General features: G+C 33.9%; 1 protein-coding gene across 3 annotated transcripts in view; it reads right to left on the bottom strand.

Annotated features, from left to right (window-relative positions):
• Positions 1-29: 29 nt before the first annotated feature.
• Positions 30-15,844, bottom strand: part of MIA2 (MIA SH3 domain ER export factor 2) — a 57,541-nt gene continuing 41,726 nt past the window's right edge. For 2 of the 3 annotated variants that reach the window (XM_014054150.2, XM_087723951.1), the window contains 12 exons: positions 13,221-13,359; positions 12,468-12,569; positions 11,543-11,603; positions 10,951-10,986; positions 10,458-10,525; positions 8,561-8,643; positions 8,081-8,209; positions 4,241-4,399; positions 3,236-3,367; positions 2,277-2,350; positions 1,408-1,639; positions 30-548 (listed from right to left, as the gene is read on the bottom strand). In XM_014054150.2, coding sequence (XP_013909625.2) covers positions 367-548; positions 1,408-1,639; positions 2,277-2,350; positions 3,236-3,367; positions 4,241-4,399; positions 8,081-8,209; positions 8,561-8,643; positions 10,458-10,525; positions 10,951-10,986; positions 11,543-11,603; positions 12,468-12,569; positions 13,221-13,359 — 1,397 coding nt within the window. In that variant the 3' untranslated portion in view covers positions 30-366. The remainder of the gene's footprint in view (positions 549-1,407; positions 1,640-2,276; positions 2,351-3,235; positions 3,368-4,240; positions 4,400-8,080; positions 8,210-8,560; positions 8,644-10,457; positions 10,526-10,950; positions 10,987-11,542; positions 11,604-12,467; positions 12,570-13,220; positions 13,360-15,844) is intronic. The other variant, XM_087723945.1, reaches the window with a different exon arrangement.

Genomic DNA, 15,844 nt, shown 5'->3' with positions numbered 1-15,844 from the left:
AACTTTTATTAAATAATCAAAATATTACAAATAATTAAAATGTTTTTATTTTTTAACACCGGCATTTCACCATAATACTCATTTTCACGTGCATTATTTTTTATGAGACCAGGTGTAGTCAGACAACTAGAGAATTCTTATTATTGGACTAAATTTTACATCTAGATAAGCAAAATAAAAATATTTAAAAGTTGCTGCTGTACAGTTATAATTTATTCACAGTTAAACCAATATTTACAGATCACTCTCCTGAGAATTACTCTATTCAGCTTCAATTTGAGCAATAATAGAGTTGATTAAGTAACAAGTTACTTCAGTTGAGAAGAAATAATTCAGTCGAGAGAATTGTCAAGAACAAAATGACATTCAACCAGTTTCTTGTTGTGATTCTTGATTATCTGTAGATGATACAGTTGACAGCTGTGTTAACTCAGCAGAAACCTCATTTCTGTTGTCAGATGGTGGTGGTGGTGGTGGAGGAGGAAAAAAGCCAGCCCTTGGAGGAGATGGATATTGTGAAAAAGGCCTCATAGGAAAGGGAGCTCTCACTGTTCAAAGAGAATTATCAACATCTTTTTTTTAGTTTGAATTTAGAGCAAGGCTAGTTAATATTGGACACATAACTCAAAACAACTGATAACAGACATTAAAAAATCTCATTAAAACAGTGAATGTTTCACTGTCTCAAAGCTGCCTTTGCCAAATATATTCTCTCAATATAATGAACTCTTAATTCCCTTTAAATCAGGGAATATGAAGAAAGCATCAATCTGAAACTTGATCCTTTTATCAGGTGAATTTTATTTAATTTTGCTAGACTTGCCTGTTCTCATATCCATCCATCCATTCACCATTCCATCCATCCACCTATCCCTCTATCTGATTTAAAATATGTTTCTAAGTAATTTTGTAATAATACAAAGACATAAAATAATGCAAATTTGTACAATTCAGTACAATAAATACAGCTGAAATTCTAGCAAAAATATCTCATAATGCACCGTAACACCTGAGAAAAAAAACAGACCTTCCAAGGCCTTCCCCATCTAGGCCTCCACAGCCTCCGAGGAGGAGAAGGAACCTTGACAGAATTTCTTGGATAGCTTGAGGTCACCTTAAAGAGCTTTGGGGCAGAGCATTGGGACCTGGCACAGGGCTCTGGGTGCAACACGGAGGCATCTTTAATAATGATGTTCTTAAAAGAGTTTTAAACTAGGAAAAAAGTCATGTATCAGAAGTACTTGGGCAACTTAACTGGGATTAAATTTCAAAAGTAAAGGGATTGTTATTCTATTAAGTCTAACAGAAAAAGATACATCAGATCCAGATACAACTATTTCTTCTTGGAAGAAAGTTTGTGAATGTTTTACTAGAAATGTATTTAGTATTTAGACACTAGTTACTTACTTGGTAATAGAGGACGTGGCAAACCAGCAAAATCCCTTGGGAAATATTCCTGTGGACCATACACAGAGTTAGGAGGTACAGGTGGAAACGGAGGACCTCTTCTTATGAAAGATCCCCTTGGATCCATTGACACTAGAGGAGCTCTCAAAAAGGGAAGTGGTGGCGGCACAATTCCTGGGCCTAAGGTTTCGTTTTCAGGAGGAAGAGACTGATCGTGTATATGGTACATATTCTGTAAATAAAGGAATGTAAGCAAGTTAACTTTGAAAAGCATCTGTCATTTACATGTGCTTTTTGAAAACAGACTAGAGTAGAAATGGAATCCAAACCAAAGGCACAGACTAAAAAAGAATGCATTCAAAAACTGCAACTGAAAAGACATCAATTAAAATAGGATACAATGGAGTAAATCACAAACAAGAGATTACAGTGAAAGCTTCTGGGTTAAGTGGAGGGTGGGATTTTCATTCAGCCACCTTCTCCTCCAGGCCCCCTAAGACATCCCTGCATCTATACCCACAATCAAGAACAGTTTTCCCTGATTCAAAAGAGGGGGAGAAATATAAAAAAACCTTTTCTCTTCTGAGAATACAACTACCAAATGAGGATAAAATCTAAGCCCTTTTCTCTATAGGAAATGCAGTTCGATCATCACCAAAGATCTATTTCATGTTCTTTCTTTCCTTTTGCTTTTTCAGTTATAAAATCATTCAGTTATAGAAGCACTGCTTGAACTAACATTTATTCAGTGTCAGAATATGGAAGCATTTGTATAAATATAGATGCAAATACAAATTATACAAAATTAGTTCCAGCACTGCAATTTTCAATTTTAATTTTTTTTCTCAGCTTTTCTGTGTTTTACTTACACTGTCATTTGAATGATCTCTTAATTCATCTCCACTCAGGTCCATTCTCAAGTTATTTTCAGATGATGGTCCATCTGGATGTGAAGGAAAGGAATACACATTTTAACCTTAAGCCAACTCAAACATATTCCTTCCAGATGGCTATAGAGACAAGATACAATGTCAAATGCAATGTTTTCACACATTTAAACACAAATGCGAAATGAGAAACATGAATGCTTCTCCGCATTCAAAAATATGAACCACCCCATATACAGTAGATACAAATGTATGTTAACATTCCTGAACAGAACATTTAAGACTTTCCCTTTTCACATTTGTGTGACTAGTGTGCAAGAATCAAAAATGCTGATTAAATATGCTAGCTACAGAAAATGAAATCATTTATTAAGATATGCTTTCAAGTCTGAATAACTAATGTTTACTAGTGTTGGATTAAATGTCTTAAATATATATTTAGCGTAAAATAGAGTGAATTGAGTATATTGGACTGTTATTTGTTTTTAAAACAGATTTGGTTTTTCCATATTTGCTTTCTAAATAAACTTCCCCTCAGCCTCAATCCTATTCATGTTCTTCTGTCTGATTTCATGCAAAGTCCTATGCATCTCCAGGCAACATACTCAACCTGAGGGAACAGTCAAGGTTGCTGAAAAGGCTATTATGGGGCAGCATGGGAGAAAGATTTGTTGCATACATTATTTCCTATTCTCACAGCTATTTTCCACATCTAAAGTAGATTCACTTGTTTCCTAACTTCCAGCACTGCTGCCTTCTATGTGAGAAATCGGAAACAGAGCTGTACTACAGAGGGCACAGAACACACACCACACCTACAGTATTACTAACATTCCTAGATGTCTTACTAACATATATTATCTTACTAAGAAGAACTAAAGTCTCAAAATGTGCATTTGTCTAGGTTCTAAAGAATTACTTTTAAAAACTACAATTCCAACCTGTTTTATCAACTGAATGCATGTTATAACTTCTTAGTTCAGCTGGTCCTGAAAGCCTTCCAGAGTTTACAGGATTGGGATAAAATCTTTCTGGTCTTCGAGGAGGAAGAGATTGCTCATTATAGAGGTGACCTATTTTTTAATAAAAAATAAACCTTTTTCAGAAGAATTCCTGAACAATACCTACCGTTTATTTTATTTCACATTCCTTATACAACAGTACTTACAAGTTAAACTATAATGGATAAGAGGCGCATGCTTCCAGAAAATGTTAATGGAAATCCAATACTTATTACTTATTTAATATAGAATTATAAAATCTTAAGATTGAAAGGGAAAGTGGAGGTCCTTTAATCCATACCACTTGCTAATGCCATCTCACAAAAATTGCTATTGAGCTATTGTTTGAGATGGTCTTTTAATGGAGCCCCAATGACTCCAGTAAGCAGGCTGTTTAATAACTCTCAAGGTCAGGAAATTCCTCTCCATTTCAATTTTGGATTTCTCTTGGAAACATATCTTTTCTGGAGAATTAATTTAACATATTCTAGAAAAATGTTTCAACTATATTAGTCTGAGGAATTCCTGGGACATCCCTTTTTTTAAAAAAATGGACTAGATGAATATCAGTACTATGAATGTAGTTTATATATTTTCAGAAATATGTAATCTGGTAATGGTTCTAGGGTTCTAGTCATATAGGTTTTGGATTAAATGAACCAAAAATATACCCTTTAAAATGTTCAAATCAGCTAATTCTGTATGAAAGGGATGCATTAGGTATGTTCTCCACCTTGAGTTATTTATAAAATTAATAAAGTGGGATGTAAATCAATAAATATTCTGAGGAAAAATCAGTGTTTAGCGTATGCCACTTTCAAATGATTTATACATATTCTTTCACTGAACCCAAATCAAAGATCCATTTCAAAGTAGATCTCAGTAATATTTCAATATAGTTTCATTCCTGCATTTAGCAAAGAATGGCAAATCTTGTTTTCTTACCGGGGTGAGGGAGGATTACTCTGTGATCTCTATCCCATGGAGGTGACAAAGATCCAGTGTCAGAAGGTGGCCTGTGTGGATCAGATAACCTACTAGTGTTCAGCTCTCCTCTTTCATTACCAACTTCAATTATGCCAGGGTTCCCCAGTCTTCTTGAACCTAATCAAAAAAATTACCATGGATCCAATTAGCTCAATATCTAATAGTCTTAACTAAACCTGTAAATACTAAAACAATGTCCATTTCAAAACAAGTAAATTGTCCCACATTTATCATAAAAATTACTCATTTATCAAGTTTAGGTGAAAAGTTAAATGAGATCAATATACACAAGTAAAATCTCACTGAAGTTACAAATAGGATAACAAAACATAACGTGTTTGTGATATTTAAGCTGGCTCATAATGTGTTTATGTAAAATTTGTATCATGCAGCTTGAATACTGATTCTCTGAGACATACAGTGGATATAGAAAATCTAGTTAAATTGCCAGGTTTTTAAGATATAAAAATATTAGACCAAGATAAATCACTTCAGAATTTTTTAAACCTTTAATACAATTATAAGCTCTATAATTCAATTGAAAAACAAACAGAAATCTTTTAGGGGGGAAATAATAAAAAGTACAATAGCATGGTTGCCTAAGTATACCGTCCTGTAAGTAGAGATGTGATTATATTTATAATTAACCAATCACATTCAAACTGATGGTAAATAGTAGTCAGTACACGCCTGCCATCAATTAAAGTAACTGATCAAACCCATATAAAGTTCAGCTGTTTTGGTAGGATTTTTCTGACATTTACTCACTTGCCTTTTAAACCTGAATCCAACTGAAAATCTTTGGGGTGCCTTGAAGAGGGCTGTGCATAGGAGATGCCTTCTCAATTTGACAGGCACAGTGGGCAAAGATTCCAAAGGCAAGGTGTGCCAATGTCGATAGGCTCTCACCCCAAAAGACTGAAAATCAAAAGGTGCTTCAACAAAGTATTCGTTTAAGGGTGTGCACATGTATGCAATCATATTATTGTACACTTTTATTTGTTTTTTTTTTCTCTCTAAAAAATTCAGTTTGATTTTCAATTGAATTGTACAATTTATATGTTAAAGGTGGAAAAATTCTGAACTGATTTATCTGAGTCTGACATGTTTTTTTCATCTCAAAAACCTGGCAATTTAATGGTTGTGTAAACTCTCAAGGCGCTTCTTTCACTGGCAACTTTGCAAAAAAAGTAAGGAAGGGGGGCATGGATATGATTGGAATATGTGGGAAGCTGGGAGGGAGAAAAGGAATTTACTTGAGCCCTTTGCAGCTTCAGAAAATCTGGCGAGTCCAAAGTCAAACACTGAAGACTTTCGAAAGGTAGAGTCTTTTCCCAAAATAAAATGGTTAACCTGGATTGGTGGACAGTGGACACTGGGTGTCTCAGGTAAGGAAAAATAAATTTTACTATGCTTGGTTTCACATCAACATCTTAGAACTGGCTTTGCTGCTTCTGTGCCTATATGGATCTGTCGGTAAAGTCTGTCGGTAAAGTTTTACTCTCAGGTGTTTCTTTTGATGTGCATGCCAATGGGATGGACACTTTCTATATCCACTGCAAACACCCACTGGCTCAATAATCTAAAGCAGTAAAATCTCTGAAATTAGAAAATTCACATGTGTTATGGGCATTAAACTTTAAAGAACTGCTCATATAATTTAAAAAAAGAGGTATGTGTTTCCACTTCCACACACATTCTGATCAGGATTGGGCCAGTGTACACTAGCCAGAGAAAATGTTAAAAAAAAACACAGCGATGTACATTTCATATATTGTGTACTTTAACTGTAAGGCAGTCTGTAAATGGTTCTAACAAACCTTCTTTTAGTATTATTTGGTTTCAATATTATTACGGAAATGTTATCTTCCTGCATCTTTTCTGTTACGCAATGTCACTGCAGCTTTAAGAAGTGAAGACTTTTCTAATTTGTCCGTTTTACTGAGGGTTATCTTGGATTTTAGAAAAGGACAAATCATTTTCCTTTACTTTTTACTTTATATTTTCTTCCTTCTTTTCCTTTACTTTTTCCTCTTCCCTTTCCCTCTGTTATTGTAATGCATCCTCAGGATCTTTCCCTCACCACAGAAAAGTTTCAGACTTTCAACAGAGCTCAAGTAAGACTGCCTTTTTTTCCTTTCATCAATAGCGACCAGTTCTTTGAGATTGCCTAAATAAGTCACTTCAGTTTTCTTGGCAAGGTTTTTCAGAAGTGGTTTGCTTTTGCCTCCACAGGGCTAGAGAAAAAAATGACTTGTTCAAGGTCACCCAGAGAGCTTTGTGTCTAAATTGGGACTAGAACATCGTTTCTAGCAGAAATGTCTAGCGGAAATGATGCCTTAACCACACCACCAAGTTGCCTCACAGATAAAAACTTTTATCTGACCACACGCATGCATTGTTGAAAGTCTGTCTGTTTATATTCCTTAAGACTTTTGTTAACTGCCTAGAACTCTAAAAATACTGTGAATCTTTGAATCTGGCACGGTTCTTAATAGCTGTTAAACACTCAAACTTTTGATCATTAAAGTTCACTGGGTTTTTTTTCTCTGCCACTGCTTCTATAATTGCCTATGTCTGTATTGTTCTATTGACCTTAAACTTAAGTATGAACAGGAACTGTATAAGAACTTGTATCAACATGCAGTAGGAGAGTGCAAGTAAGATAAAGGGATGTGATGCCTGTGCTTACGCTTCTTCCAAATCTCCAATTTAAAATAAAAATATTATTGTGTTGTGTCCTGTCTGCAAAAGTTGCAAATTTCCTTAGTATTCTCTTTGCCATAGGCATGCAATTGTTTAGTCATGTCGTGCTGCTGCTTAAAAAACCACCACCATCATCCTGAAACAAAATTCACATTATATTAAGATTCATCTTACAAAGCAAAGAAAGGAAGGAAGTCTTTTCATCAACCTAATCACTATGTATTTTCAAGTGAACATTGCTCTCAGAGACCAATTCCATCCCAAACCCAACCTCCTCCAAGAAACCCATCACATCTTTTAAAGAAGTTAAAAGAAGTTTTTCTTATTTTAGAAGAATAAATGAGAAATAAGTACTTTGAACAGGTAGGAAAAAGAAACTGAAATTATATTCAACCTTATTCAACCTTTTCATTTTTAATTAATTGTAGTCCAAAAGCAGGTAAACAGTTTGAGTATCTTATTCTGATTCTCAAACCATGGCATAATGTTGACCTCTTACCTACTTCATTATACTTGTCTATTCCAGACTGTCTTATGCCAGCAGTTTTGGAATAAAGTATAATAGTTTTAAAGTCAACTTTAGGCGACAATCAACCATCTAAGATGGAAAAACCCACACGGTATTTTTATTGTAACATAAGGATAATATGACCTGCTTTTCCTTTCACCTCACTTATTTTAGTTTTAAAAACTACCATTTGGTCCAGTTTTTATTAATCTAATAAATAAGCAGTATTGGTTTAGGACTTTTTAAAAGTAAATTAATTTCAAAACTAATCTTTATGCAAATTGATTCATAGGTAATGGTAGATCAAAGATCTACAAAAAGTTTCAGAGTGTAAAAAAAAGTGCTTTAATGAACAGGAGCCTTCTGTCTGCAGGTTTTCCATAAAAATATGTAATACATAAAGTTGGATATATGGAATTACTGTTCTCAGCTCCATGCTAGAGACCATTTATATAAGATAATACAAATTTAGTTGAAAAGGATTTTTTAAAGTTGATTTTACAGAACTATTACCAAGAAAGGAGGGATAGACTAAGAGGAGAGAGAATCCAGAATCATTAAGTTTTCAAATTTAAGAAGTGTACCTCTTCCTCCTCCACCTGGAAGCACAGGTGAAAGTCTTAAGGGACCCTCCAATAAGGTTGGGGGGGAAAGAAAAGCTCTTGTTTCAGACGAAGGTCTGCCCATTGGTGAGGGTCCATATGGGGACTGCTCTGGAACAGTTAAAACAAAATACTAAAATTCACAAAGTTAATGTTAATGGATGTAAAGAACAACAATTATTTATCAGTTCAGATTTGAAGTTTAAATTGGAACATAATAAAGTCAACTGATTGACTTTTCTCATTTGCCCTGCAATTACACAGCTCAGTTTTTGCTAATCATTTAAAGAATTATGCAGGTTTTATTTAAGAATCACGGGGGGGGGGGGAGAGATTAGGTATTGTAATTCAATGAAATTCAAATGCTAATTACACTTGAATTTGTAGTTTGGTACATTTATTCAAAAATTAAGAAATTTAGTTCTTTATAAAGTACACTGGAAATTAAATAAAATATCATACCTCTGCCAAATGCTGTGGCTGTATCATCATAAGCATAAGGATCTTTTGTCAGAAGGTGGTGTTTAAATTCTATTTCTGTCAAACTAAAGAAAAGAACAAAAATCTATCATCTTCCATATGATTGCTTCGACCATTTAGTTTTTCTACTCCAAAGGAAAACTCAGTTCATCAGAAAGATCACAGTCATTGGCTGATTCAATGATTTATACATACATAAGATTTGGATGGCTTTCCAACTTGCAAAATGATTTTGAGTGGTTAATTTAGGACTAAAAACTAAACAAAATAAACATAGAACATACTATAAAACAGCACAAACAGAAGCACTCAACATATTCAAAATCTCAAATCCGTTTTCCAGCAGGCTCATTCATTGTACTAACCCAATATTTTTTGGAGGACGGGGGAAGAAAATGGAAAATACATTTTTAAAGACTTAAAGAAGACCAGAGCCATCCAAATATCATAGAAAATGCTGTTCTGAAAGGTAGGAAATCATGACAGAGCAAGTGCCATAAATAACACTGTTCTATGAAGTGATCTTAAGGATGCCCATGAAATGTACCCAGAAGCCTACAGGAAACCAATTTAGCTCATGTAGTAGTGTTGTTATGTGATCATAGTCCTGGTTACACAAGATTACATTACTGATTAATTCTACTTTCTGGATGGTCCACAAGAGCAGCCTAATGTAGACCAAATTGCAATAATCGAAGTGTGATGTGATCCAAGCATTAGTGGACTGTGAGCAGGACGTCCTGATCAAGAATCAAGTACAACTAACATACAATATGAATTTTTGCAAAGGCCCACTGCATCTACTCCTATTAATTCAAGGCAACCTCCAAAATGCACAGCAGTTCTTTCTCGAGGAGTGCAACTCCATACAGAACTAAAGATGGTCAGTTTTCAGAAAGGGAGAGAACCCTAAATGTCACAATCATTCTGAGTTGTTTGGGTTTAACCAAAACCTGTGCTTTCCCATTCACACCACTTCATCCTCCAGGCATGAGGAACAAACCTTGACAATTTAACTTGGTTAGATTCAAGTACAGATACAAAGCTTTACATTATCAGCATATTGATGATACTTAACTCTGTTCCAATTGATGACCTCATTCAGTGGCTTTATGTAAGTGTCAAATAGTGGTAGAGAGAGGAAAAACTCTGAGTACCACTACAAAGCAGGGACTAGGCCTATAGTTCTCCCCTACCAATGTCAAGTGTAACATCATGGCCTTTTTATCAAATCTGAAACTGTCTAGGAAGATACCATGATTGATAAAATCAAGCCACTAAGAGATCATCCAGGGCCAGGAAAGATGCATCACCTCACTACAGTATCTCTCTAAAAATTGAAGGTTGAAGACTGGGTGAAGATTATCTAGAACTATTAGATCCAGACATGATTTCTTTAGAATGTGATGGACTATCACAGAATCACCCCTTTGCTCAAAAACACATTCATATATGGATCTAACCATATAGTGACTCTTTAGGAGGTCTTCCTTTTGTTGATCAGGACTGAACCAAAGACTTTCAGGATTTATTTATATATGAGTTGAGATATGAAGGAAAAGATCATTTGATGTTTTAAGAGTTGATAAATTATGAAAATCATTTATACTTGTGATGAAGAAAGAAGTCATTTCTTTAAATATTATTTTTTTCTTTACTGTACTGTTATTTTTTCTTTCTTTTCTATTTTTCTATTTTTTCTTTCTGCACTTTCTATTCTTTCCTTTTATATTTGTTTCAATTGTTATCCTTTAATTGTAATGTTTAATAAAATTACTGTTATAAAAAGGATAACGCTAGGGAGTAAACAGTAATCCAATAATAACTTATGTTTAGAACTAATGCCAAAACCTCTAAACATGAACCCCTTTATACTTACTCTTGTCTTCTATGTAAATTTTCTTTTCTCAAGTCATTCAGTTGTCTTTCAGCTGCCCGGGCTGTCAACTTCAAATATATAGCAAATATCAGAATAAATAAATGTCCTATAATTTTTGAAATTATAAGCCAGAAAATCCAGAAAAGTCCACATTCTAAAGCTTTATAGGTACCAATGCATTCTAAATGCCTAAATACTTTTAGCATTAGGTGTGAATCAAATAGTTTGTTGCATCTTCATTGTTAATTACAGCCAAACAGTAATTTTTTTTTTAAAAAAAACATCTACCTTGGTGAGGTAAATTGGCAGTTTATAAATCTGATAAATAAAATAAGTTTTAACATAAAATGTAAAGAAACAGGGCCATTTTGAAACATCTATAACCCCAAAGAGCAATCATATGTCTTTGAGAAAAAGATCTAACGGACGAAAACACCCTATACTAATGCTGTATTTTTTTTCAAATGGACAGTAAAACAGTGCTTTAACTTACCCAATTATCATGAGCTTTTTTCTCATGTGAGTTAATCTGTTAAAACAAAACTATACATTAATTTAGAAGTAAAATCAAACTGAGCGACATTTTATATGCTCTTTTTAACAGAAATAAAATATGGAACACAATATTTTTATGTACTTCATAGTATAGAATATAAGCGGTAAAGATACAATAAGATATTGCTTCAACAAAGCTCTGCTGCTAAACCAAAAACAATTAAAGTCACATTTCTATGTATATTTACTAGGCAACAAATTTTACTGAAAGGATTCAATAAAAGTCATATCAATTTGCTTTCATGTACATTTGAGATTCAGCTTTAGTTTCTCTGTTGTAGTTACATAATAGCTTTAGTTAAACAAAAAGATATATAGTGAAGTTTTAAATATGATTAAATGGATATAAGCTCCTGAATAAAAGGAAGGATATGAATAAAAGAAAATTCCAATTGAAATAATTCAGAACAGCACTGAAAAGTAATTTCAAACTACTTTTTTCCCCTCAAAGAGGCCAATGAACTGAAGCTATGTTATATGAGGTAAAAAGAAAAATTTTCTAATTTTCTAAAAATTAAGAAAATACATACTTGTTTCTCATAAGAACAAACAGTTCTTTCTAGTTCTTCTTCAAGATCTTTTACCCGATGCCTATAAAATATTATTACAAGGAGAAACTGTTATTAGTATTGCAAAACTTTACTAAATAATTTAGACCTAAGTAAATTAATTTTATTTTTAAAAAACCAGATGAAGTTGGCAAGACAATTGAAAAAGGAAATCAATCAGATTCGCCATCTAACAAACGCATCAGAACCTCCCTGTTACAATTTCTTTGCTTGTAAAACTCAGTTGTGCCTAAAAGTGACAGGACACGCTGTGAAAGGAATTATTTTTAACTGAAGTTACTTTGAGTGACGCGCTCCTATTTATGATAGTGGAAAAAATGAATTTTAGCAGAATTATCTCATCTGCTGAAAATAAATAAGCATGCTAGTATTTGTGATTTTAAAAAGGGATAATAAATAATTTGTCTAAGTGATTCTTAGTAATCATCAGCTATCTAAATCCTTTGTCCTCTTCTAGAGAGGTTCTGAATTAAATCGAACAAAGGTTGAACTCCTATTACACAACAGGGTTTTTCTGGCTCTCTTCTGATTGCAGTCTCTTGCATCTTTCCCAGCTGTGCTTTAGGATTATATAGTCCTCCAGACTACTGGGGAATGTACCATAAATAACTATAATATGCATAACCTGCAGACAACATACACAACATGCAGATGGGAATTCTCCTTGCATGAGTAAGCCTCCCTTTCCATTTGCAAGGTTATCTTTGAAAGCAAACATAGGTGTTTAATGTTGTTTCATAGATCTGTGGGCCAATGCTTCTTTCCTCTGACATAAAACACTACTAGAAATATCTCAAGTACAATGCTAGATTGGTACTCTTCCAATTAATCTCTTTTTATTTTTCAAAAATTTGGAATTGTTTAATATAATACTTAGTGAAATTACCGATAAGTACTCAGTTCTTCAGCAGCATGATTAATTTTCTCATCGACTTTGGAAAGTTTTTCTTCTTTCTGTAAACGTTCTTTTTCTTCTACAGTTAATTTCCTTTTAAAAAGTAAATATTACATTAGTCTTAACTATTTTTTTTTACCTTTCATATGAAAACCACTTTCACAAAAAATATTTTCAAAAACCTGCAAGGTAATTCTGTTGTTTTGTGCAATTCTAATTCTAGATGACTATTATAAAAACTGCAAATAACTTGCACTTATTATAGAATTTACTCTATAGAAATATGGAATTTCCAAATAAAAATATAGAATTGAGCAGTAAAAGAACTTGGACAGAGTCTTTGAATGAGGCATGATTTTACTCTGAAAAGTTTTAATGCAGAATCTTGTTGCATGTGGTGTGTTTATCTGTATAAACAAAATGATGATAGGGAGTGACTCTGAAACCTTCACTATTTGGTGTCTCTATGTTCTTTAAGAGGTTGGCAGAATCAGACATAAAAAGTATCCAATTTCTGTATCTAAACTCTTTATATATATTCAGGCTACACAGTGAAATAACATTCAGTAGGCCTTTTAAAAGAATTCAAAAGCAAAATTCAATTCTTTGTATGACATTGATTGATCATACTGGTCTCAAAATAAGTATTTGGTTAAAAATTAAAAACATTCAATTGCAGAGAAATAACATTCTGTAACAAATTAATGAGTGATTTATTAACAAATATATCCACTCCCGTAATACCTGTGAAGATTCATTTCATTTTCTTGGTACAGTTCTGTCATGACTTGAAGCTTTTGCTGAAGCTTTTGAATTTCATTTTGAACCTCTATATTTTCTGACTGCAAAACACCATGTTCTTTTTGTAGTCTTTCAATCCGTTCTGTCATAAAGAAATAAATACAAATAAGCAAATATTGGAACCATAAACGGCAACTCAGAAATTTAATGTGCTTGTTCTGAAAACAAGTGGTTTAGTTTGATCAGGAATATTTTATTCCGCTTTATTGTTATTCCACAATATGGTGCATACTGCTATAGCTTTTTAAAGAAACGCTCCTGAATATTAGTCTTAATATAATAACAATATTAGTATTAATAGATGAAAATGACTTGTACTACTACAAAACTGCAAAAAAAAAAAAATAGATCCACACGTATCTGAGGATTGAGTTTTACTGTTGGTTTACATGGCACATCAGTTTAAAACAGGAAAGAGAGCTGTTAATCAGTGACATATTAATGTTCAAATAGTTGAAATGGGCCAAAATACCTGCAAGCTGATATGCAGAATTGAATACCTGCAAGCTGACCTGCAAGCTGATATGCAGAAAATATCTGATGGAAGAGCTATTGCTATTAAAGGTGTACCACCAATTATTACATCTAAGCCTTCATATTCTTTTTCCAACAAAGAGAGATTACTAGATAAAGTAGAAGAATGTGGGTTAGACAGCATCACCACCAAATCGATTCGTAACTGGCTAACCAACCGCACCCAACATGTAGTCCTCAATGGAAATGAATCTACATGGAGGGAAGTATGCAGTGGAGTACCCCAAGGCTCTGTTTTAGGCCCAGTACTCTTCAACATCTTCATCAATGATTTGGATGAGGGAATAAATGGGGAACTTATCAAATTTTCAGATGACACCAAGCTGGCAGGAATAGCCAACACTCCAGAAGATAGGCTTAAGATACAGAAGGATGTTGACAAACCTGAACATTGGGCACTATCTAATAAAATGAAATTCAATGGTGAAAAGAGTAAGGTTCTACATTTAGGCAAGAAAAACGAAATGCACAGGTACAGTATAAGTGGTACCTTGCTCAAGAGTAGTAACTGTGACAGGGATTTTGGAGTCCTAGTGGACAACCATTTAAACATGAGCCAGCAGTGTGCAGCAGCTGCCAAAAAAGCCAACACAGTTCTAGGCTGCATAAACAGAGGGATAGAATCACGATCACATGAAATGTTAGTACCACTTTATAATGCCTTGGTAAGGCCACACTTGGAATACGGCATTCAGTTTTGGTCGCCACGATGTAGAAAAGATGTGGAGACTCTAGAAAGAGTGCAGAGAAGAGCAATAAAGATGATTAGGGGACTGGAGACTAAAACATATGAAGAATGGTTGCAGGAACTGGGTATGTCTAGTTTAATGAAAAGAAGGACTAGGGGAGACATGATAGCAGTGTTCCAATATCTCAGGGGTTGCCACAAAGAAGAGGGAGTCAAACTATTCTCCAAGGTACCTGAGGGTAGAACAAGATGCAATGGGTGGAAACTAATCAAAGAGAGAAGCAACTTAGAACTGAGGATAAATTTCCTGACAGTTAGAACAATTAATCAATGGAACAACTTGCCTCCAGAACTTGTGAATGCCCCAACACTGGAAGTCTTTAAGAAGATGTCGGATAACCATTTGTCTGAAACGGTATAGAATTTCCTGCCTAGGCAGAGGATTGGACTAGAAGACCTCCAAGGTCCCTTCCAACTCTGCTATTGTATTGTATAATGGGGGTTCAGTATGTTCAATAAAAACAGCACAGAATGCTCTTTAGAGTGTTGTTAGTGAGAAGTGCTTTATCTATTAAGATTATTTAGATGGAAGTTCAGGTCATACTGTAGGCCATAGCTCTAAAGCATTCACTGCTAGTCCCCGTTCAGCAGTCTGTAAAGGCAAAAGCCATTAAAAAAAATTTTTCCCTCTACTCTGGTTGATATTCTATTTGTAAGAAGATTCAACTGTTTATTGATTTTAAGAGAACAAACAGGAAAAAAACTATTTTTTCTGCTTTAATGTTTTAGGCTGTCTTTTATTAGCTTCAGTGTTTACACATTCACTCCCATAACAAAATATAATGATATTCATGATTCCATTTTTATCAATTTTGAAGTTACCATTAAGATTTTGGGGGTGATCCCCCCAAAAAAAGGAAAAAGGAAAGAAAAACTAGATAACAACCTGGAAAAATTTTCACTAAAGTTAGAGCAGATGACAACACTTTTTTAAATAATCTGTGTGGGATAGTGTTTTAAAAAATCATTAAAATTTAGATTCTTTCACCTTATGAGAACTGAGAAATTGTTTAAAATATTTTACCTCAGAGAATAACTCTCATTTAAAAGATACCTAATTATCTAAATAAAACTGCTATTATAAAAAGCTAAATCCAGCATGTCCAGTCATACAAAGGGATTTACTTTTCATCTGCAATTTACCGTATTTTTCAGACCATAAGACGCATTGGAGTATAAGACACACCAAGATTTTGAAGAGGTATAATTTTTTAAAAAAGTTTTTGCCCTTCCCAGCCACCAGAAACACTCTGCATGCCTCCCAAACCCTCTGTATGCCCCGTTT

Source organism: Thamnophis sirtalis, unplaced genomic scaffold (assembly GCF_051295495.1).
Source record: "Thamnophis sirtalis isolate CommonGarterSnake01/CBP01778 unplaced genomic scaffold, rThaSir2_p1.2 scaffold_1, whole genome shotgun sequence".
NCBI classification, from domain to species: Eukaryota; Metazoa; Chordata; class Lepidosauria; order Squamata; family Natricidae; genus Thamnophis; species Thamnophis sirtalis.
Note: the sequence above shows the minus strand (reverse complement) of the source record. Positions and strands in the feature narration are given on the sequence as shown.